The 23,392-nt window shown below is 36.1% G+C and overlaps 4 protein-coding genes across 4 annotated transcripts; 1 reads left to right on the top strand and 3 right to left on the bottom strand.

The window, feature by feature from the left end:
• Nucleotides 1–328: 328 nt before the first annotated feature.
• LOC103829137 (purple acid phosphatase 4) lies at nt 329–9,663 on the bottom strand. Its single transcript, XM_009104803.3, has 12 exons — nt 9,180–9,663; nt 8,939–9,095; nt 8,739–8,846; nt 8,516–8,643; nt 8,304–8,432; nt 7,979–8,046; nt 6,727–7,708; nt 6,260–6,330; nt 5,989–6,099; nt 931–1,002; nt 698–833; nt 329–604 (listed from the first exon to the last, which is right to left on the bottom strand). Exons 1-7 carry the CDS (start codon nt 9,429–9,431, stop codon nt 7,483–7,485), a joined length of 1,068 nt encoding a protein of 355 aa, XP_009103051.2. The 5' UTR covers nt 9,432–9,663; the 3' UTR covers nt 329–604; nt 698–833; nt 931–1,002; nt 5,989–6,099; nt 6,260–6,330; nt 6,727–7,482.
• Nucleotides 9,664–9,933: 270 nt separating this feature from the next.
• On the top strand, nt 9,934–12,868 carry LOC103829139 (putative clathrin assembly protein At1g25240). Its single transcript, XM_009104805.3, has one exon. It carries the CDS (start codon nt 11,233–11,235, stop codon nt 12,370–12,372), a length of 1,140 nt encoding a protein of 379 aa, XP_009103053.1. The 5' UTR covers nt 9,934–11,232; the 3' UTR covers nt 12,373–12,868.
• On the bottom strand, nt 12,560–14,376 carry LOC103829138 (mRNA turnover protein 4 homolog). The gene is made up of 8 exons (XM_009104804.2): nt 14,211–14,376; nt 13,867–14,032; nt 13,684–13,774; nt 13,540–13,598; nt 13,367–13,427; nt 13,157–13,247; nt 12,967–13,043; nt 12,560–12,877 (listed from the first exon to the last, which is right to left on the bottom strand). Exons 1-8 carry the CDS (start codon nt 14,236–14,238, stop codon nt 12,761–12,763), a joined length of 690 nt encoding a protein of 229 aa, XP_009103052.1. The 5' UTR covers nt 14,239–14,376; the 3' UTR covers nt 12,560–12,760.
• Nucleotides 14,377–14,551: 175 nt separating this feature from the next.
• LOC103829140 lies at nt 14,552–15,944 on the bottom strand. Its single transcript, XM_009104806.3, has 2 exons — nt 15,822–15,944; nt 14,552–15,193 (listed from the first exon to the last, which is right to left on the bottom strand). The coding sequence occupies exon 2, from the start codon at nt 15,155–15,157 to the stop codon at nt 14,642–14,644; it is 516 nt and encodes a 171-aa protein (XP_009103054.1). The 5' UTR covers nt 15,158–15,193; nt 15,822–15,944; the 3' UTR covers nt 14,552–14,641.
• Nucleotides 15,945–23,392: the final 7,448 nt, after the last annotated feature.

Genomic DNA, 23,392 nt, shown 5'->3' on the forward strand with positions numbered 1-23,392 from the left:
GTAGAGACTTTGGTCCTAATACCACTCCTTAATATATGCTCATCCTATCATTATTTCAGAACGCTTATATAAATTTTTATAAATTTTGTTTTAAAGATTCATAACATATACATATGGGTTCCTACAAGACTCTGACTTCACATTACAATGGCTTAAATCTTCCGTTTTTATTCATAAATTTTGTTTTCCCAGTGTACTAAGTCTTAAACTGCTTGAACCTTTTAATAGGGAGGCTCATCTAGAAGTAGAGGACAGAAGTCCAATGCGGTGAAACTAGGAATTAATGCTAACCCCAAAGCCCCTGGAGGACTCAGCACATCCTCTGATGAACATTGCTAAAGAGCTTGCATCAGTGATCTCATTACATGAAGTTCAACATGACTTTGCTATACAACCGAATCAACCAATCAAAACCAAACAATAGGAATATTGACAATGAACATCTTGCATTGGCAAGCTTTATTACAGGGAGGCACTAAACCTACACATCTGGTTTTCTGATTGAGAAAAGCCTCTCAACCTCTTTTTCTCAACAAGTTTGATGTAATGCGGACAATTGTCTTGCCTTCAGTTGTTATAATACTCTCCGGATGAAACTGAACTCCTTGTGAACCAGTTTTTTAAGACTTTAGAAACTTCTGTTTTTAATGGAAGAGGTAAGAAGAAACATGAAACACTTAAGTGAGTTTTTGTTTACCTGTATATGCTTGTGCTTCCTGTGTCTAGCCGCCATCACCAAACCATCCTCTGTCCATGCAGTAACCTCGAGCTCATCACTCGGAAACGAATCCTTTTGGATCACGAGGCTGTGATATCTACCTACAAGGAAAGGGCTGGAGAAGAGAGACCAACAATATTTATTTTTAGTATACTTATGGGTACAATTTGTTCGCAGAGAGCATATATACTTTGATAAGCCAGAGAACAGACCTTATTATCTTTCTCATCATAGTAAACCATGGAGCTTTTCCCGTGCATAACACCCAATGGTGACCGCACGATCTGTGAATAAACTGAATATGCTTTCCTGCTCCTCTTTAACGTCACATACAAAGTATATATACATCATCGTATGACCTAATAACCGTCATACCTAACAGGCCTAATATACATCATATAGTTAGCCCAATACTCATAGCTCTAGCCCAATACTCCCCCTCAAGTTGAAGCATGGAGATTAAGAATGCTCAACTTGGACACTAAATATTCGAACTGTTGACGACCAAGGGCCTTGGTAAGCAAATCGGCCAGTTGATCGTGTGTGCTTACATGAGAAGTAGCGATAGTGCCCTTCAAAACTGCATCTCGAACAGCATGACAATCTGATTCCACGTGTTTAGTTCGTTCATGAAAAACTGGATTTGCTGCAATATAAATCGCTGCCTGACTGTCACAGAATAAACGTACAGGCCCTTGTTGCGGGAAACCGATCTCCGTTAGTAACTCGAGGAACCAGAGAATCTCGTCCAAAGCATTTCTCATGGAACGATATTCTGCTTCAGCCGAAGACCGAGCAACCGTATCTTGTTTCTTTGTTTTCCAAGAAACCGGAGAGCCGCCGAGAAGCATAAAATAAGCACTTAAAGAACGCCTTGACACCGGACAGGAGTTCCAATCTGAATCACAGTAAGCTGTCAAGGTCAAGTCTGTATCAGACCGAAAAATAACACCCTGGCCAGGAGAAGACTTCAGAAAGCGAACAACGCGTAGAGCTGCCTCCCAGTGTGCCTCTCGTGGCGCCTGCATAAACTGAGAGAGAGCATGCACAGAGAAAGTAATATCCGGTCGAGTAATAAGAAGATAGAGTAGACGGCCAACCAGTCGTCTATAGCGAGATGGATTCGTCAGGAATGGACTTTTATCCCTGCCAAGCTCATGACGTTGTTCCATCGGAAAATTAACCGGCTTGGACCCAAGCATGCCGGTTTCTTTAATTATCTCCAAAGCATATTTTCGTTGTGATAAGAAAATCCCTTCGTCACTGCGAGAAACCTCAAGACCAAGGAAATATTTTATCTTTCCTAAATCTTTCATGTGAAAACATGTGCTTAGATAACCTTTGAACGAGGAGAGAGCATCATCATTATTCCCACAAATCAGCAGATCGTCAACATACACCAGAACCCTCATCTCAATCGCATCTTTTGTGTAAATGAAGAGAGAATAGTCTTTATACGATTGAGTAAAGCCATATTCCTTCAGAGACGTAGATAACTTAGCAAACCAGCATCTTGGAGCTTGCTTGAGACCATATAAAGATTTATGAAGGCGACACACTTTTGTTGGATCTGAATGGCGAAATCCTTGGGGAAGTTTCATATAGACTTCTTCCTCGAGATCACCGTGTAAGAAAGCATTATGAACATCCATCTGATAAGCCTCCCACTTGTTTACTGCGATGATCTTAAGCAGAGTGCGGACTGTATTCATCTTAGCCACCGGTGCAAATGTCTCAGAATAATCTTCGCCAGCAACTTGATGATTGCCGAGAACTACTAATCGAGACTTATGTCGCTGTGTAGTACCATCTGCATTATATTTTATTTTGTAAACCCAAAGATTTCCAAGTGCTTCTTTGCCTTCAGGCAAGTCGACGATACTGAAGGTATTATTTTTCTCAAATGCATCTATTTCATCAACCATTGATTCTCGCCATACTTTATCCTGCAAGGCTTCTTTATAACTCTTAGGCTCAACTCCTGCTAACACTGCGGCCAGAAAAGCTTGATGGCCTTTAGAGAAGATGGCGTCAGATATGTAATGTTCAAGAAGATATGGAGTGTTACCTGGTACCGTAGACGAAGACGCTGATTCTGGCTCGAGAAGAACGGGAAGTGTATTATCAGTGCAGCGGACATTGTAAAGCAAATAATCATCTAGTTGTTTTGGTGGTTGTTTCATTCGAAGACCTCGTCCCAAAGGAATAATTTCTGAGCTATTATCAACTGTCGGAGCTGGAGTTAAATCCGTAGGTGGTTGGTCAGAGGTGGAAACCAAAACAGCATCGACTGCAAGAGATGAATCAACTGCGGCTACTGGTGTCTCTGAAACAGGGTTGGGAGATGAAGCAGGAGTTGCAGTCTCAGCATCAGGATCATGAGAGGGATGGATCAGTTCCTCTGAACTCCCCCTGTCATCTGATCTCGGTGAAATAAACCAATCATCATCAACCAAGTTCTGTTGAACTTCTGGAGCAACCGGAGGTAACATACTCTGAAACGGAAAAACATTTTCTCTAAATACCACATCCCGCGAGACCAGAAATTCTTCAGTGTCTAAGTCAAAAACTTTCCATCCTTTCTTCCCAAAAGGATAGCCCATAAAGACACAGTTACGACTCCGTGGACCAAATTTGTCCTTGTCGCGGGAACGGAGATGCGTATAGCATGCCGAACCAAACACTCTCAAATGGTCATAACTTGGTTTCTTACCAAAAAGAAGCTCGTGTGGAGTACGCCCATCGAGAACTTTCGTTGGAGTAATATTAATGACATGAGCCGAAGCAAGAATCGCCTCTCCCCAAAACCTGGTAGGTAAACTTGCCTGAAAAAGAAGAGAACGCGCAACGTTAAGGATATGTCTGTGCTTACGTTCCACTCGACCATTTTGTTGCGGTGTTCCCACACAAGATGTTTGATGAATGATGCCTTGCTGTTTAAAAAACGAGCTCAGACAGGTGAACTCAGTGCCGTTGTCACTTCTCACAATTTTGACGCTCAAGCCAAACTGTTTTTCAGTATATGCGCAGAAATTTTGCAATACTTGTCGAACTTCTGACTTTTCTAAGAGTAGATGAAGCCATACTGATCTGGAGAAATCATCCACAATGGTTAAAAAATACACAGCACCACACGATGAAGGCATTCGATACGGTCCCCATACGTCAACATGAATCAAATCAAAACATGCTTGTGTTTTATTAGAACTGTCAAAAAAAACTTCTCTTGTTTGTTTAGCCCGAAAACATACGTCACAAGGACTCGGGCTAGACGAGTTTGAAATAGAAAAAGGTAAATCCGAAAACACTGAAAACGCCGGATGTCCCAACCGTTGATGCCACAAAGCTTGATCAGTAACTGTCCCAACTCTGTTTGCTCGAACCGGTGCCACATCCGTTAGATAATACACTCCATCCCGTTCTTCACCGGCTCCAATCAGGGTCCTCGTGAAACGGTCCTGAACAATACAAAGAGTATCAGTAAACAACGCACAACAATGTTTCAATTGCTTCAGAAGTTTAGAAACAGATATCAAAGAACAATTGAGATCCGGGACATAAAGAACATTATGCAAGGAGATCGCATTTGTAATGTGTAACACGCCCATGCTGGATGAAATTGTTTTGCTTCCATCCGCAAAACCCACCAAGCACGGGGAAGTGTCCACGACGTCGACGAGCAAAGAGAAATCCCCAGTCATATGGTGGGAAGCGCCCGTGTCAATAATAATGTCTCCAGCAAACTTACCCGAAAGCTTGTCCTTTGTAACATGCCCTGTTTTCTCCTGAGCCATCATGCTGATCGCTTTCCATTGTTCAGCAGTTAATTCTGGAAACACAGAGGGATGCGGAGAAGTTGCAGTGGCTGTGTTGACCACAGCTCGGCCTTTTCCTGTCGTCGAGCCACCACCACGTCCACCTCGATTACCACCTCTTCCTTCAGAACGAGCATTTCTCTCAATTACCCAATCAGGATAGCCAATAAGCTTCCAGCAGAAAGCTTTTTCATGCCCAGCTCGTCCACAGTTGCTGCATAGAAGTCGATCTCTGTTTCGAGTTCCTGTAGAATCACCACGAGAATCAGAATTCGAGTCGCCTCCTCGAATGGAAAGCTGTGTTGCAAAACCAATTGCGTCAGTGGCTTCACGCGTTTTTGATGTGATCAGCCTCTGTTCTTCACGTATAACACGTGAGTAAACATGCTCCAGCTCAGGACAAGGGTCAGAGTCAATAACGGACTGAATCACAGTCGCAAAGCGGGATTCATTAAGACCCATGACAAATTGATCTACTTTCTCCTCCTCCCTCTCTTTTGCGAAAGTGGCTGCTGCACCACATGAACACGAAGGAACCGGCTTATAAGAGTAAAGCTCATCCCACATTGCTGCCATCTTTCCGTAATAATCAATAACAGAATCTCCACCTTGTCGACAAGCCGCGAGTTGTGCTCGTAGATGATGAACACGAACCCTATTGCCAACGGAAAACCTTTTCTTCAAGTTCTCCCACAAGTCGTGGGCATTGGTGATAAACGAAACAGTGGATCGAACACGTGGTGTGATCGACGTTCGGAGCCAGCCCACAACCATCGAGTTTACGGACATCCAAGACTCCAAATCAGCTCCTGCTGCATCGGGTTTGGCTATCGTGCCATCTATAAACCCTTTCTTCTTCTTTGCACGAAGTGCATTTTGCATCTCGGAGGACCACTCATTGTAATTTTCTCCGGTTAATGATACCGAAGTAATCATTGCTCCCGGATTATCAGACGAGAACAACGAGTACGGCGTCATAACGTTCATAACAGTAGAATCACCACTGCGAATTGTATTAACAGCCTCGATACTCATGACGTTTGAGACCTAAGAACTGTGTAAAGAAAGCAAGCTCGAGCAGAAAAAAAAACTCTGACTTGAAGAGAAAGAAAAGAATGAAAGGAACACGGAGAAGAAAGCAAAAAATATTAGGGTTTCAGGAATTTTAGCTCTGATACCATGTGAATAAACTGAATATGCTTTCCTGCTCCTCTTTAACGTCACATACAAAGTATATATACATCATCGTATGACCTAATAACCGTCATACCTAACAGGCCTAATATACATCATATAGTTAGCCCAATACTCATAGCTCTAGCCCAATACGATCTTTCCTACAACCAAAGTTCATACAAAAGTGCATTATACTTAAGGGATTCATTACATAAAGTATACAACCATGTTAGAACAACAAAACGGGCAGTTTAGACTTCTTTTTCTTATGCAACTAACCTCCAAAAGCTTCTCCTATACACTGCAAACCCATACATACTCCAAATAAAGGAACATGTGGTCTTATTTCCAAAACAGTTTGTAAGGAGATCCCTGAGTCCTGTGGGGTACCTATAGATAGTAAGAAAGCTGTTATCTTCTTTTCCTTCACTACAAGAATCTTACAAGATATTTACCAGGACCAGGAGAGCAAAATAAAGGAATCAACACCCCTTGACTAGCCTGAATCCTCATTAAGTTTAAAGCAGAATGCATATAAGTTTCTTCTCACCTTTTCAGCTCCTTTACTGTAAGCTCATTATTGCGGCAAACTTCAAAATGGCACCCTAGCTCTCCCATATACTATGAAAAAAAGATAGGTATACTATTTATCATAATCATATACTAGAAACAGTAAAGAAAAATGGAATGCGACAAGATCAAATTGTACATTAGGGATCTATGTGTTATGTGAGATATCCACAGCACTAAAAAAAAAAACTATGAAAAACAACCAATCTGAAGTTCAAAGAAGTGTGTGATAGCTTTTGCTGGATCAAGAACGGATTCTTACAACACAAGAGCTTTCAACAATAAGACTCAGCTGGCGACATAACAAGAGGGAAACATATAACATAGTTTTGCCTATTAGCATGTCAAATGAAGATTGGATAGTGAAATAATGAGATTCTAACGATTAATCACAATGCACACTTTAACACATTACTATAAAGTTACGAATTTGGAATTAGCAACGACCTTAATCTAATGAGTATCTTTGACTGAGCAAAATCAGAAACTTTTTAATTCTTCAATTAATCAAAATCATTTTAGCTGATAAAGAGGCGTAAAGGAGGATTCGAAAATCAAAGCCTGGCAGAGATTGTAGGTGAAGCTTTTCGTAATTATCAATCACAATGATGGGACCCTTCTGTTTCTTAGAGGAATTGAGAGCAGCGGAAGGTGCTGAGAGTTCGAAATGCGACATTTCAATCGAAGCTTTCGTAGCGACATGTCTACGAACCCAAACTCCTATCCTACCACACAGAGGAAACAGAACAAAGATTGAGCCTTTGATTCGACTAACGCCTAAGAAACCGCGAGACTTGCTGGTCGGATTAGGAGAGAGTTTGACAGGAGAAGAAGGGTTTAGGCGAGTGGTGGAGCGGGACTTGGGTGGAAGAAGACAAGGGACGAAGACTACTTGTACAATGTCGTAGCCGCCATTGTCGGAAATCAAAACTCTGAGAGAGCTGACAGGTAAAACGATGCGTTTTATGGAAAACATGGACCACGTGCTTAATCAGTAGACGAGTCAAATGATCTTTTGGGTTAAAAATGGCGTTAATAATTAGTTGAAAGGTAAAGATTGTGACGTGAGGGAGAGGCTCACATTGCAATTTCTCCAACATTTTGTACAAATTTCAGTGTAATCCCTTCATATTCTTTTTATAAAATTTTTGGAGTCACTCATTATGGAAATGGAACACCAGGTGCGAGTAATTTTTACTGTAATTACAGTGAGAAATCTAAATCCTTGTACAACACTTTGGATGTGTCCCACTTGTGTAAAATATTGCCGAAGACATCGTAAAAGACGATACCCATTTCAGTTCTAGTGATTTTAATCGACATGAAACCTTGCCCATCATAGAAAAATTTCATATCCTCTGGGGTTTTCCAGTTGTAATAACCTCTCCATGCTTTTGACCCACCACCACTCGTTAGAAACTGGATAGGACTGCAAAAAATATATTTTATTGTCAATTATAGTTCACACCCATATATTATATACACTGGCCGGCCATGCGTCATGCTAAATGAAACATTCGCAACAGGTTCCCAAAATTTTTGAAAAAAATTACATACGAATAGGTTTCCGGAAAAAAAAATTAGATCCCCAAATTTGTAAAAAAAAAATTTACGTACACACAACCACAAACCCCCAAAATATCAGGGTCGCCCCTGGTGATACTATCCACTTTATCCAAAAGAAGAAAATAGGTGTTACCTCTGAGATGTGCTAATATGTTGCAAGCAATGATCATGACCGTTCACATAGAGATCAACGTTATTCGCCTGGATAATCCCAAAAAAGATAAAAAAAAAATACATGTTACATAGTATTCACTTGTTTATTCTCTGAAGGAAATCACAATTTTTGGTATTTAAAGCAAATATTCTGTCAAATCGTTTTCATTTGCGTTTGTTACCAAAATTTTCGCTATTATATATTTATTTAGTTGTTTTCTAAATATAAAGACCAAAGGCATATAAGTTAGCTTTGTTTTTAATAGCGTTAGAGACACTCTAATATGAGTAGGAAGAAATTTAACCTCAAGGATGGGTAAGAGTAAAGATTCAAGCTCTTTAGTATTCCCATGAATGGAAGCACTCTTGATGGCATGATGACCCACCACAATTTTCCACTTTGCTGTTGATTCTCCCAGACTCGTCTCCAAGTCCTACACATTACAATTGGCACTTGTGATCTCCAGGATAATCCGACAAACTGATGGTTAAGATATATATATGTGTTCTCAAATACCTTTAGAGTGGTTTGAAGATAGGATTCTCTCGGTGATATGCCTCTCCAGTCGTAATTTTGTCCCTCGGGATTGAGGAAATAAGCATCTACAAAAGGAGTTGTGTCGACAAAGAAGAGCTCTGCAATCTCTGCCAGGGATTTTGAAGCCATAAATATGGTTAGGTAACAAAAACATGTAACGTATAAACATTAATATACTATATCTAAATAATGTGACAAGTACCAGCGTCTACGATGAATGATCTCATGCAAATCCAACGGCTGTCCATTGATCTGAGGGCCGGACTCAACTGTGCTTCAACATCTCCTCTATAGTCGTGATTCCCCAATACTGAATAGAATATGGACATTGACATAATCATTATTATTCTCTTTTTGGTTCTAGCAGTAATTACTTTAGAATGAACTTAATATATTACGTACCAAGGTACCAAGGCTTTTGCAAGCTAGGAGAAGTGTAGATATTAACGAAGGATAGTTGAAAGGCAGGATCGTCGATACTTTTCATCCCGTTATCGTAGATGTTATCACCCGTGGAAACCACAAAATCGATGTCCATCTTCTCCCCAATTTTCCCCATCTACGTTTTATCAAATAATTTATAATATACAGCAGAGATGGGTATATGTATATGTATGTATATATTCTGTAAGAAAAGAGAGACCTGAAGGGCAACTTGGGATTGATTATAGAGTCCACGTCTTCCCCAATCTCCAATCACCAGGAAACTGATCGAGCCATCAGATTGTATTGCTTGTTCGACCGTTGTGAACGCTGCCTCAAGTTTTGGAACCAAAGAAAGAAGCAGAGTCATTACAATGCTCAAAGAGCCGATTCCAAACTTAGAACCCATTCTATCTTTTGTGTAAGGAGCTTTATGTGATATAAATAAACACTTATATAGTCGACTGTGCATGTGAGTCCTAGTGGTTTCTCGCTTGTAAGTCACTTTTAGATAGTGGTTTCCACATGGTTCCACATGGTGGACCAAACGGAATTATTTATGCTCTATAGATAGATGTTTTTAATCCATATATATTCTTCAATAACTTGTCTATAAATTTCTCTCTAGCTTCAAAATAAAACGGATCAGAACATGTAAAATTTGATAGTTTTTTTTAACACACAAAACAGCTCAAAACTCAAAGTAAATAGCATTGTCTTCTTTTTTTTGTCACTGACAATAAATAGTATTGTCATGTTATCAAAATCCTGACTACAAAGCAATATATTATTTTCTTTATTTAGATTTTCTATTCAAACTCACCGTCAAACAAATTTTCTGGTTTTGCTTTTCAACACTTTCACTGTCACATACTCACATGTAATACTATTGTGAGTCATACAATACAAAAATCACACAATACTCACTGCCACGTGAATCATACGATACAAAAAATCTTTGAATTATTACTATTGTGATTCATTTTAAAATGCGAAGAATGCTTAACTGAGTTTTTAAATGGGAAGAATGCGCCTAGCATTTTGAGTGGTATGTAGATATATAATTTTGGATAGAAAAAGAAAAAGATAATTTCCTGCCCATTCTCAGTGTTCAGATTGATTGGGCTGTCATGTCTTCAAAGCAGCTCCACGGAAACGCCAACTACTCATATCTACGTTGCACGCGTCCATGGAAGGGCGATTCTCGCTTCTGAACCGGAGTCGGGTACGGAAGCGCGTCGAAACGCCCGGAAGCGTGAGAGAAGCACGACTCTATTAGACTATATGAACCGTCCGGTTAACACTGTTAGTTAAACCGAGACCTTTACTATAAATACTAAACCAGATTGTAACAAACTCTTGATGAAATCAATAATACAAAAGTTCATCTTCTTCTTCTTTTCTCTCTACTTCTCGAGCTCTGTTTCTGAATCTAATATGCTATCAGAGCTTGTGCTCTTCTCTTCTCTTATTGTATTTTTTTTTATATGACATAATATAACATATTAGGTAATAAACTTATTCTTAAAAGTGTTAAATTTTTATTTTTGGCAAAGATAATATATCTATTAGAAAAGTATTTTCATTATAATTGTATATACGTTTTTTTTTTTAAAAAAAATTGTCATAGGCCCTAAAACTCTTTGCACGGCACTGCCTGCCATAGCAAGTCTCTCTATCTAGCATACGAACAAATGGCTTCTCCTTCACCTTAGTAAAGCTATAATATATCTTGTTTTACAAATGCTTTCATATAATTGCAAAGACGCTGTTCTATGCTTCTACTATATCTACCAATATTATTAAATCTCTTTGAAGCCCAATACTAATGCATGTAACTCTACGCAAACTCGATATGGCATAGTTTTGCATGAACCTAGTGAGATCAGGCATCACCGTAAAAGAAACCCACCGTACTCTTAACAGTTACGTACGACTACTGTCCATGATTCTATCACTGAGATTCCAAGATTTGTAGAGTTCTACATTGTTCCTATAACTGTTCTTCATTATAGTATAATCATATGATCAAATATAGTAAGGTGATTAAAACCGTGTCCTAAGGCCGACGTGCAAGAAACTAAGCAAAAACGTGTACCGGATTACACGTGCCAGCTTATATTTCTATACTTGTTTTCAATTAAAAATAAACGAAAAAACCGTTACAACGGTCAAAAGCAAGGGTGGCAAAAGAAATAAAATCTAAAATAGAGACAAAGCTAACGTTTGATGGTGTAAGAGAAAGAGAAGAAAAGAGGAGGAGGAGGAGGGTGATGATGAAGCTATGGAAACGAGCTTCCGGTGCTCTCAAAGACCGGAAAAGCTTGTTCTCCATCAGCTTCTCCCGGAGAACCTCCGTCCGTAACCCTGACCTTGACTCAGCCATCATCCACGCAACCTCTCACGACGACTCATCCGTCGACTACCACCATGCTCACCGTGTCTACAAATGGATCCGCTCCTCTCCAGCAAACCTCAAGCCTCTTGTCCACTCGCTTTCCTCACGGGTTAACCGGACAAGAAGCTGGATCGTTGCCTTGAAAGCCCTAATGCTCGTCCACGGTGTCCTTTGCTGCAAAGTCCCCTCCCTTCAAGAGATACGTCGCCTCCCTTTCGACCTCTCGGACTTCTCAGACGGTCACTCCCGTCCCAGCAAGACATGGGGCTTCAACGCATTAGTACGAGCCTATTTTTCGTTTCTTGACCAGTACTCTTTCTTTTTATCCGACCAAATACGTTCCCGGAATAGAAAACCTCAGGTAGATTCTGTTAACCAAGAGCTCGAAAGCATCGAGAAGCTTCAGACTCTTCTCCACACCCTTCTCCAAATACGTCCAATGGCTGACAACATGAAGAAGACGCTTATTCTTGAAGCTATGGACTGCGTAGTGATTGAGATCTTCGACATATATGGTAAAATCTGTAGTGGTATAGCCAAGCTTCTAATTAAAATCAGTCCAGCTGCTGGGAAAGCAGAAGCTGTGATGGCTCTTAAGATTGTAAAGAAGGCTACATCTCAAGGAGAAGACCTAGCTCTCTACTTTGAGTTTTGCAAAAAGTTTGGGGTCTCAAACGCGCATGAAGTCCCAAAGTTTGTCAGAATCCCGCAAGAAAACATTGAGGCAATGGAGAAAGCCATTAAAGGAGTTGAAGAAAGAGAGGAGACAAAGGAGGATGAGGAGGAGGTAGTAGTGGAAGAAAAGAGTATCATATTAGCTGAGAGACAAGAGTTTCAGACCATCATAACCGATAAATGGGAGGTTTTTGAAGACGACTATTGTTTCACATGTACTGATATTAAAGAAACTGATCAACCTAGAAACTACAACGTGGATCCCAGTTTGTTGCCTCTTATAGTTATCGACGAGCCAGTTTACTTGACTCGCACGTTTCCTGATTTGATTACCTTCTAATTGCAACTTGATCAGGTTTTTCTTTTTTAATTACTTTGTTCTCTTCTGTATTTTTCTTCCTTTTTGTTGAATATGCGGATGATAATAAACGTTAGATATTATCTCAAAATTTCCAAATTTATTCAGCAATAAAAAGGTTTTTAAGATTGAGCTTGCAGACTCAATCGTTTGTGACTGTCTTAAAGACGATCAAGAAGCAAAAAATGTAATGACCAAGCGGTAAACGAGATTGACATTGTTGTAATGCTAGGATTAAGATGTGTTTCAGCAAAGAATAGGGAGACAATTTGATATTCTACAAACACTAAAAGCAACAAAACTTTGACATAAAACACCCAACCCAAAACCACAGAGAACAAGCAGAGTTGATCAAAATCTTGGTTTTTTTTTAGGAAGTTTCAACGTCTGAGAGATCCAAACCTTCTCGGTAAAGCTCAAAGTCACTAGGGCTCCATCTGCAGACTAAGTTGAGTTTGAACGTAGCCAACTTGATTCCTAACAGACGCTGCATTTATTATATAAACAAAGTATATGAGCAAAATTTTATGAAAACAAATGAAAGGAAATGATTTAAAAATACAAATTCTTATTTACCAAGATGCGGGAAGATTCTGGCGAAAGAGGCTTTCCTTCTTCACAAACTACAAAGTCGGATAGTAACTCAACCGTACCTACATAATGAATCAGCAAAAGATTTTAACATTCTTTAGAAAAAATGTTCTTTCAGACTAGTGTAGTACAAGAGAAGAGAGAGAAGGAAACTAAAAGTGGCAATGTTACAAACCTTTGTTGAGCCGAACAGGCATACCCTGCTTCCTCAGAAACGGTTCCATCTCATGTGTGAACTGTTCTAGAGGACCTTCTTTCAGTTCAACCTAATCAATCAGTTTTACCAAAACAGAGTTGTTCAGTTCTTGAAATAACAGTTGAGCTTATTTATTTATCTATTCTATAAACAAATATAAATAAGGTGGTACTAGTTCTAATCACAAACCGTTTCTACTGCAGTGCTCCCAGTCCTTGAAAAGTCAGAATCCTCATAAGCGTTAAATAAGCTGCAATAATAATAACCAGAAGAAGCATACAGTTTAATAATCCCTTCACTGTTGTTTCACACCAAAGCAAAATAGGAAAATGGTAAAGAAGGCTTCGAGAGATAGATGATACCTTTCGACCTCTTCCTTTGGCATATCAGTAACAAGAAGTCCAGCATCACCATGAAGCAGCTGAAAAAAATATTCCACAACATATTGAAAAAAAAAGACCAAGTAAATATAAAACAACTACTGTGAAAAAGAAGGGTACACAAACCTTGGAGGCTTTAAAGATGCCAGGACAGATTTCATCAGAAGCCGAACGACCGAGAGCAACCTGCATCACTTTGTTCGAACCAAGGAAGAACCTGAACCAATAAGAAGAACCAAATGATATATAATCCCAGTTACATTTAAGCAACACCCATCTATTCATGACGACAGAAACAAAGAGACTGACCTTCCATTGTGCCTAAACTGTTGTCTGAACTCCTTGAATTTGATGTTTCTCATGTTTTCAAACGAGAAAACATATACAGACGAATATTTCTCGACAGCCTCTCTGATTCCATTTACAATACACTCCTTGTGCTCCCTCCCTTTCTTCTTTGTCTTAGACAAAGTAACTGCAACAACAAGTAAACAACAAAACTTATAAACCATTCATCACTTGATTTGACCATATAAACTAAAAACCTAACAAAACCCTAGACGGCGGCTACAAAACTCACAGGAGCTCCCACAGATCAGTATGGTTTTCAGACAATACAACCATGAAAGAGTGAAGGAAGAAAGAGGTCTCACCTGGTCTGTCTCGCTTTGATTTAGGCATATCTTCTAGGGTTTCAGATGGGAGCAGCCAAAGTGAACAGCTTTGCTTCTTTCACTTTTCTTCAGACAAAACAGAAGCCCTTGTTGTTTCCTACTCTGTTTTAGTTCGGTTTGTAATTCGGACCCCTAACTCAACCCGACTCGGATACGGCCCATTTAGATAGATATGGCCCATTGTGTGTTGCCTTCGAGGGATGGACATAGGCTTTTGGATTTTTTTTATTTCCTCAAATTTACAGACATAGGTGTAGTTGCTGATCGTGTTGTGTATCAGATCTTTTAAATTATGCTAATGAATTTCAGTTTGGAAAAAAAAAGCAGAATAAGAAGTTTTGAGTGATAAACATTTGGTCTTAGTTCAGAAGGATACAGAAGTGAAATATAAAACAACATACAGTAACTTGCTATCCAATATCATCTAGGAAAATGTTCTCTCGGCGTGGGCGAAGGTTCCTCCTGCTACGTATCCTGACTATTTCCTCATCTGATTCTAAGCCATATGCACTCATCACATCGTTACGGTCCTCCTCAATCTCCAACCTTAGCCATTCCATCTCCACAGCAGGGTCTATTTCACGCGGCTGTGCACAAGGGTGGTCTTTTTTCATGTGTTTCCTCAGCTCCTTGAAGGTTCCAGCAAAAGAGCACTTCTCCTGCATACAGCTCCTCTTCTTAAGATTCAGACCATCTCTTGCAGGCTGTACAATAGTCCAACCTTTGACCTGGCCTCTGCACAGCGGGCACTTTAAATTGGCCTTAGTCTTCTTATACTGATCAAAGCAATTGGAATAACGGAAGCTAGTTCCACACATGTAAGGACGGCAACCTTTGTCATGAGATGAACATAGGAGAAGAACAGCATTGTGAGGACACTCCATACAAACCGTACATACCGCATCTGCCCACTCGTTCTTCTCCATTACATTTGGAGATTTCTTTTCTTATAAAAACAACACCTGAACAAGTACTCACCATTAAGCAAAAGACCTTTATATATAACAATAAATAGATTTCTAAATAATCAAAAGGCCAATACAGCTACTACTATTAAACCTACAGATTTTTTTTTTTAAAATTGAACATTCATCATTTACGGCAAAACCTTGTCTTATTATTGTATTAACACTAGGAAAGAAATAATCACGACAAGACCTTGTCTTACTACTTTAAACCCTAAGAAAGAGAGACCAGAAAGTTTGAAGGATACAAATATCAATCAAAGCAAAGCAGATTGAAGTATTACAATGCATAGAGTGGACAGACCAAGTCGTGTTTGGTCAACAGAGTTGAAGAGGACCAGATAAAAGATGAAAGACGTGCCAACACGTTACATGACTCTCTAAAGCAAACATTCTTCACCCAAAAATATTCATGTGAATCATTTAGTAAACAGCTAAGAATAAACCATATTCATCTTCTTCACGAAACATTGATTCACACGGCTGCGAGCAAAACTGCTTTGACGCATCTCAGATCCCACAACAAATTCTAAATACAAACACGAACGAGATCGCCATACATACAATACACGCAGAGAATGGAGACAAAAGGACAACGAAAACAAACGGCAAGTGTGGCTCCTACCATGTATAACCACGACGATGAAATTTAAACAGTGGAGAATTGAGGGAGCGAAGGAATGTTAGGGTTACGATTCCGGCGACGGGAAGATGAGCACCTTTGACGGCCTCTCTCCTGACGTTACGTGTAGTGGACGATAGAGCATCTCACCGCCACGCGCCTATCCTTTTAATGCTTTAAGGCCCATTAAGGGTATGGGCTAAGGATTTATGTTAATGCATCCAAGGATTAGCATAATTAGACATCTCAAGTAGGGGTCGACATTGTTTGGTCTTAGCCTGAAGCTCAAAATGTTCGTTGTTCTTTTTAGTTTAGATGATAGCTCGAGGGTAGGGTACACACTCTTCGTAACTTGTATGGGTAATAATAATACACTAGGTAGAGACCCGCGCCTTGCGCAGGGTGAAAGTGTTTAAAAAATAATTTTGGTTATGATACATTATAGACAACATGTACAATATGTAATGTTCAACCCATCAATTTAATTTAATACGTAACACATATATTTTACTCCCTCCATACACAAATTATTGATGTTTTAACTTTTTTTCTTGTATACAAAAATTGATGTTTTATATTTAAAACTAAAAAATAAATTTAGATTTAGAAATTTGAGTGGTAAACATTATTAGAAAACAAATAAAACTAACCAAACTTAATATATAAACGTACGTATTTAATTTTTTTTAATATATGTATAAATCTTAAAACATCAATTTTATTTTTTTATATCCAGAGAAAGTATCGTATATTCTGGTAACACAATTTAAGACTATTAACTGATACAAAAATCCGTACCAATCATAACTTAAATTGTTGAAGTGCCATTATCAATTACTCACCTATAAATTTTTTTTATATAAATGATATATATATAAAAGTAATACAATTTTTTATGATGGCATCCTTATATTTTCAAACATTTAAAATTAATATATTCGAGATGACTAACTTTAACACCTGTTTAGGTAGCAAAGAAGTTTCGTCAGATGTCCTTCGGAACCAGAATCAGAATTAGAATTTTGTGGAAGCTCTCTGAATCTCGCTTAACTTATTAGTATTTCTATAATTAAAATATTTGTGAATTATTCAAAATAATAAATTTGATAATATTTTTATAAGCTTAATCTTAGCATTTTTATAATTAAAATAAGAAGTCAACTAAATGGAATAAAATTATTAAAAATGAAGAAGTGTTAACTTTTTCATTTTGAATCATATATATTTACTCATAATTTTATAAAATCATTTTATGCTATATATATATATTGTTGGATATATATTTCGAACACGTACCCGCTTTATAATTTTTTTTTAAAAATCTCACTTTTATGTTTCCATACGATTCCACTTCCACGTAGCTACTTTCGTTTCTAACATAGGCACTTGTATTCTGAAATATCTTATGCATATATTGATATTATACCATACATGGCTGTTCTTTAATTTGCAGACCAAAAATATACTTTTTTGAGCAAAATTATCGGCTGCAGTAAATATTATCTCTATCTTTACTTGAGTAAATATCTAAAATACCATTCTCAAGCACTAATTCAGTTGATTCTTTGAGGACACTCCTATCACATGCACCTGTACGCATCTTCACTTCATCCCTTGCTCCCTTGTTGATCCAACCGGCTTGGAAATCATAACTGTTTGGTCCAGGACTTGTTATGAAATTTAATGGGCTCAGCAGAAATCATGGGCTCTTTTGAGTTGAAGAAACTTGCTCAATATTTAAAAAATTAGTGACCCTACTCCTCTATCTCACTCATTTGTCGGCAAGACTATAAGACAATTGACCATCTCCAATATCTAGAACTTTCAGATAAGGGAATGAGGGTACTTCGGACAAAAATCAAGATGTTCGATGTAAACCAGCTCTTTTGAGATTCTTACCCACATGATTTTTCTTTCTCTCTATAGGATCTTTAGTTTCAGTTTGTCTAAATCTGCCTTCTTCTTCCTCTGTAATGCAAAGAGATGACTCGCTCAAGGATCCAACACCCTCCTCGTCCGTGATGATGAGACGACACCATTCTGGACGTGTTTTCTCCATCTCCTCCTGCTCCATCATTCTTCTTGTTGTCCATGTCCTTGGAACCCGATACAGGTCCAGATACGAAAGACATCAATCAATTCAACTCGCTTCTCCCTCAAGCCTTGAGACTCCAAGTGTCAAAATATCGGTGCATGTCCCTCTTCCCACTCCTTAATCCATATTTTATAACCAGAAAAGGTAACAAATGTTTGTATTGTAGATAGGAGTAGTTCTGGTTCCTCTCTTGTTGTTTTCTTTCTTAACTATTGTGTACCAATTTTCTTTTAATTTCGTCATCATCCAGGTGGTGGATAGATATAATTTACAATCGCTGGTGATTTCAAAACATCAGGGTCTGGAACATTGAAGCATAACTGATTGATTTTGGTGAAACGCAACTGGAGAGAAAAATTGATATTGGCATAAGGTGCTTACCATAACATCATAGATGAAACAAATGAAAGTCCTTTGAAGGAGAGCGTAACCAGCGAGACCCATTTCACTGTTGTGACCCAAGAAAGCTTGAGCTACCACTACGCAGCCAAACGACATCACTCTGAACAAAGACGATGGTAAAGCTATTCTCCACATCTTCCTTATAAAACTCCAGATCTTTTTTCTTAGTTAGATACTGTTTCTCCTCTGTTCTATCTCTGGCCCATTTAGCAGTCTCTCTTCCATTTCTACAATCAAAAGAAAATATATTATAATTATTATTTATATGAACACATGCCACAAAGATAAATTAAGTTTCTCTCAGTTTCATCCTAGTTCAAGAAGAAAATTAAACAGAAGAGAACCATTTTTTTTGTTTTGAGAACCCAGGGAAACAAATTATTACCCAGAATACCATTCTTAACATTTTTTCTTTCAGTTAACTTAATAATCCATCAAAAAAAAACAAACCAGTGAATATAATATTTTCTCTGTTTCAACTTGTCAATTAAGTCAATCTAACAATCGTTGTTGTATTTGTTTCATTATAGTTATGAGCAAGAGATTTTACCTGATTGCTTCACACAGTATTCAACAGGGAGCTTCTCTTAACTATGTGTCCATGCCTCTTTATGTTTCAAGTACATGGACGGCACCAGATTGAAAGGTTAGCATCAGAATTTCTAAGTAATTGTGTAATTGTTTGGGACAGATTCAAGCACACCTGCTATATTTTATCTTACAAACCACTCATTAGGCTAAAAGTAAACAATTGCGTTCACAAAATAAATCTTACTGAAAGTATGAAAAAGAATACCATATAAAAAATATAACACACAAACTCTATAATGAAACTGCAAAAAAAAATTGGATAAGAAGCTGAAATGTTTGTTCAAACCTTGGTAACTCACTTTTATATGCGGTGCTTGGAATCTTACATAAAAATAGATTTATCTTTATAAGGTTTTGTATTGTAAGAAAGACATATATAGTGACTCACTTATAGAATTAATATGTATATATATATACATATAGTCAATGTGATAAATTATAATATTGAATAATCAAAGCACGACATATAAAATCACCGGCTTTTAGCAAGAGATTTAATTTAGACTAGGATAAGACCCGCGCCTTGCGCGGGATTAAGTTATTATTTTTATTATATTTTGGAGAATGAAACAATAGTTTGGCTTCATATAGATTACGGGTGTTCAATCCGGATATCGGGTTGGTTTCGGTTCGGTTCGGTTTTTTTCGGTATTTGGTTAGTAAAATATAACTACTATTCTAAATCCATATTTACTTTGACTTTAGTCTTTAACATACTTTTGAAAGATTTCAACTGGACGAATAAATTGATCAGCCAATCTTATTGCTTTAAATCATTAGTGTTTATATATATATATATATATATATATATTATTTAGTTTGAATATTTATTAAATAAAAATTCATATGCGTTATATTTTATGATCATTTGTAACTTATTATAACAAAAAAATAATCTATTGATCACAAAATTTTCACGTGGGAATATTCAAATTTCTAATAATATATAGACTTTTTGAAAAATTCAAATATAACATATAAGAAAAAATATAAATGTTTTTATTATATATTTAATGTGATTTTTTAATATCTTTCAATAATATAAAATTAAAAAAAAAGAACGAAGATACCAAAATTGTTATCAAATATTTATTATTCATAATAATTAATTTTCATATATACGTTAATCATATTAGGTAATTTTGTAGCTTTTAATTAAGGAAAGTGCAAAAAAAATTTTGGTAGATTATTTATCAATTCGATAGTTAGTTTAATAAAAAATATAATGTAAGTCAAGATGGACCAACCTATTTTTCTAAGAATAGTATATTTTATATAGTCATTTATTAAACGAGAATTTATAATCATAGAGTTCTATGATCATTCATATCATTTTATAACTGAATATTTAAATCATCGATAACAAAATTTTCAATGTGAAATCTTTAATAAGTTTATAATTTATAAATGTTTTTGAAAATTCATTAAAAGTTTTAATATTAAAATATTTATGTAATCTTATGGTATATAGTATAATCTATATATATATATATATATATATGTATGTTTTATTATTAAATGATATTTTTTACTCATATGGTTTTAAAATAATGTGTATCTTCTTATAATATTAAATAAAAGTTCATATTAATACAATTTTATGATCATTTGTAACTTATTATGACAAAAAAAATAATCTATTGATCACAAAATTTTCAGTGTGGGGATCTTCAAATTTCTAATAATTTATAGATGTTTTGAAAAATTCAAAATATAACATATAAGAAAAATTATAAATGTTTTTATTATATATTTAATGTGATTTTTAAATATATTTTAATAATATAAAATTAAAAAAAAAGAACTAAGATACAAAAATTGTTATCAAATATTTATTATTCATTATAATTAATTTTCACATATACGTTAATCATATTAGGTAATTTTGTAGCTTTTATTTAAGGAAAGTGCAAAACATTTTTTGGTACGTTATTTATCAATTCGATAGTTAGTTTAATAAAAAGTGTAATATAAGTTAAGATGGACCAACCTATTTTTCTAGAAATAGTATATTTTGTATAGTTATTTATTAAATAAGAATTTATAATCATACGGTTCTATGATCGTTCATATCGTTTTATAACAAAATATTTAAATCATCGATAACAAAATTTTCAATCTGAAATCTTTAATAAGTTTATAATTTATAAATGTTCTTGAAAATTCATTGAAAGTTTTAATATTAAAATATTTATGTAATCTTATGGTATATAGTGTTTAATATATATATATATATTTTATTATTAAATGATATTTTTTACTCATATGGTTTTAAAATCATGTGTATCTTCTTATAATAAAAATGTTAAACCATTGATCATTAATTTTTAACATAATAATTTTAATAGTTTTAGTCATTTATTGTCGTTTTTAAAAATTCAAAATATAACATATACGAAAAAATCTAAATTTTATTTTTATAGCTAATTTGATTGTTTAATTTATTTTAATAATATAAAATTAAACAGAAAATGATGGAGGAGATATACATTGTTATCAAATCTTTATTATTAAACTCATTAATTGTCATATATATTAGTCATTTATGGTAATTCCGTAGGTTTTATTTAAGGAAAGAAAATATCATATCATATCATTATATCATATAGTTTGACCAACTTATGTATCTAACAACATATAAAAATCGAATGTGGACCTACTTATTTTTCAATTGAATGTAATTGACTACCTAATTGAGTGCCACCTATGCATTGGAGCCTCTTTTAATTAATACAAAATTGAGGTTACATCTTTTCAAATGTTCCTCAATTAATATATAAGGGATTGATGCGGTCAATAATATCTTACCAAAATTGTAAGTTATCAGTTTATATATTTTGATTGTCCGTGCATACAAAGTTTCACATTAACAAAATTATATATTTGCTTTCTTAACACATATTCGAAAATAATGGCATAATTAACTGAGGAGAGATTCACTCTGCACACAAAATATAACTCAAGGTCACGTGAATGATGTGAACATATGAGCTAAAACATACAGATAAGATATGGAACGATAACCGAATCATAGAATGTAATATAACAAATCATAATTTCAAATATATGTTGTTTGAGTTGAACGGCTTCTCTATTGTATGAGTTACTTTTTATTTTTGTTTCAGAAATGTTAAACAATAACATGAGATGTGCACAAGTGTGTAAATTCAACGGTAGAGTTCGTGAGTATTGTTCGTCATAACATGCTTGTATAATGGAGTAAGTGTCTTTGGTACGTGTAAATTCATTAGTTTATCTTGATGAATAAGACTTCGAAATGTTAATGTCAAAATGTCTCCAAGTACAATGGAATAAAACTTGGAGACATCTTGGATCCAATTCCTTAGGAGAACTGGTGCCAATAGGTGTGATAGGAAGCTTAAGTTTAGTTGTAAAGAATATGTTTGTATAGACCAATATGACATATCGTTTTGAACAGGTATGGTAATAAGCTTGAGTTTAATTATCGAGACTATGCTTGTATAGAGCAATATGACATTATTTTGAACCGAAAGACATATTGTCATGAACAAACGTAACTACAATATAATGTCATTCTACTTAATTGGGAAACGTTTTGTTTATATCGTAGGTGAGAATGAATAAGTCGAGTTCTTCTGCTGGAGTGGGTTCCATTGTAAAACATGTCGAGTCGAGCTTTAGAGATTATATACGAAGTTGTGGTGGAGAAAACCGGTTAAGAAAGCTTGACGATTGAAGTGAGTTATTGACTTATTTTATGTACCGTGTAATGTCCTATGTTAAAGAAAAAATGTGTAATAGGTACCAATGGCAATACTTGTAAATATCCTAGTAATTAAAGGCTTATTAACTAAGATTGATGAGGAGAGCTGTGAGCTTGCCACATCAGCAAAAATGGCAAAATTGTTATTAATCTACCAAAGCAAGGTTACTCTTACCAATTGCTTCTCTATTAATAATAAGGGGATGAGAAATCATCACAAAAACTACGAGAATCTTTGTGATTTACAACAGCTGTGTGGTTCTTCCTCCTGTGATCTCGAAAATGATTTATAGGGGTGTCAAGAATACGATCTTGGAAGCAATTTCGTACCCTCTTGTCTCTTTGTATCACTTAATCTTTGTGTAATGTTGTTTTGGTTGCTCTACCTTGTTTTTATTTGTTTTTGCCGAGTTAGAGTATTTTTTAGATTCTACTTTATAAAATCTGAGCATCATTAATATAATATTAGCATTATTAGCAAAAAAAAAACTTACGAGAATCAAATGTGTATATAAAACATCTTTATATATATAAAAGACTTTGTTTATCTCCTGGGTGTGCCAACGAGGACACCACGTCATAAATCCAAGCCCTGCCGCGTCGACACGTCAGAAACTCACCGTTTCACTAAAGCGTTCTTATATGGTTACGGGCTTTGCGGTGGGCTTTGTCATGCAATTTGATGTTAAGGCCCGACGACAAACAAATTTGGTAAGAACCCTAATCCGGGTTGGAGAGCGC

The sequence above is a fragment of the Brassica rapa genome, chromosome A07 (genome assembly GCF_000309985.2).
Source record: "Brassica rapa cultivar Chiifu-401-42 chromosome A07, CAAS_Brap_v3.01, whole genome shotgun sequence".
NCBI lineage: Eukaryota > Viridiplantae > Streptophyta > Magnoliopsida > Brassicales > Brassicaceae > Brassica > Brassica rapa.

Excerpts from the sequence above, each read along its gene's own strand:
- LOC103829137 (XM_009104803.3), bottom strand. The coding sequence starts at position 9,431 with ATGCACAGTCGACTATATAAGTGTTTATTTATATCACATAAAGCTCCT. Across the intron at positions 8,847-8,938 it reads GCAAAAGCCTTGGTACCTTG|TATTGGGGAATCACGACTAT; the intron begins GTACGTAATATA and ends TATTCTATTCAG. Across the intron at positions 8,047-8,303 it reads TACTCTTACCCATCCTTGAG|GCGAATAACGTTGATCTCTA; the intron begins GTTAAATTTCTT and ends GGGATTATCCAG.
- LOC103829139 (XM_009104805.3), top strand. The coding sequence starts at position 11,233 with ATGATGAAGCTATGGAAACGAGCTTCCGGTGCTCTCAAAGACCGGAAA.
- LOC103829138 (XM_009104804.2), bottom strand. The coding sequence starts at position 14,238 with ATGCCTAAATCAAAGCGAGACAGACCAG. Across the intron at positions 14,033-14,210 it reads ATCAAAGCGAGACAGACCAG|TTACTTTGTCTAAGACAAAG; the intron begins GTGAGACCTCTT and ends TTGTTGTTGCAG. Across the intron at positions 13,044-13,156 it reads GCCTGTTCGGCTCAACAAAG|GTACGGTTGAGTTACTATCC; the intron begins GTTTGTAACATT and ends TTCATTATGTAG.
- LOC103829140 (XM_009104806.3), bottom strand. The coding sequence starts at position 15,157 with ATGGAGAAGAACGAGTGGGCAGATGCGGTATGTACGGTTTGTATGGAG.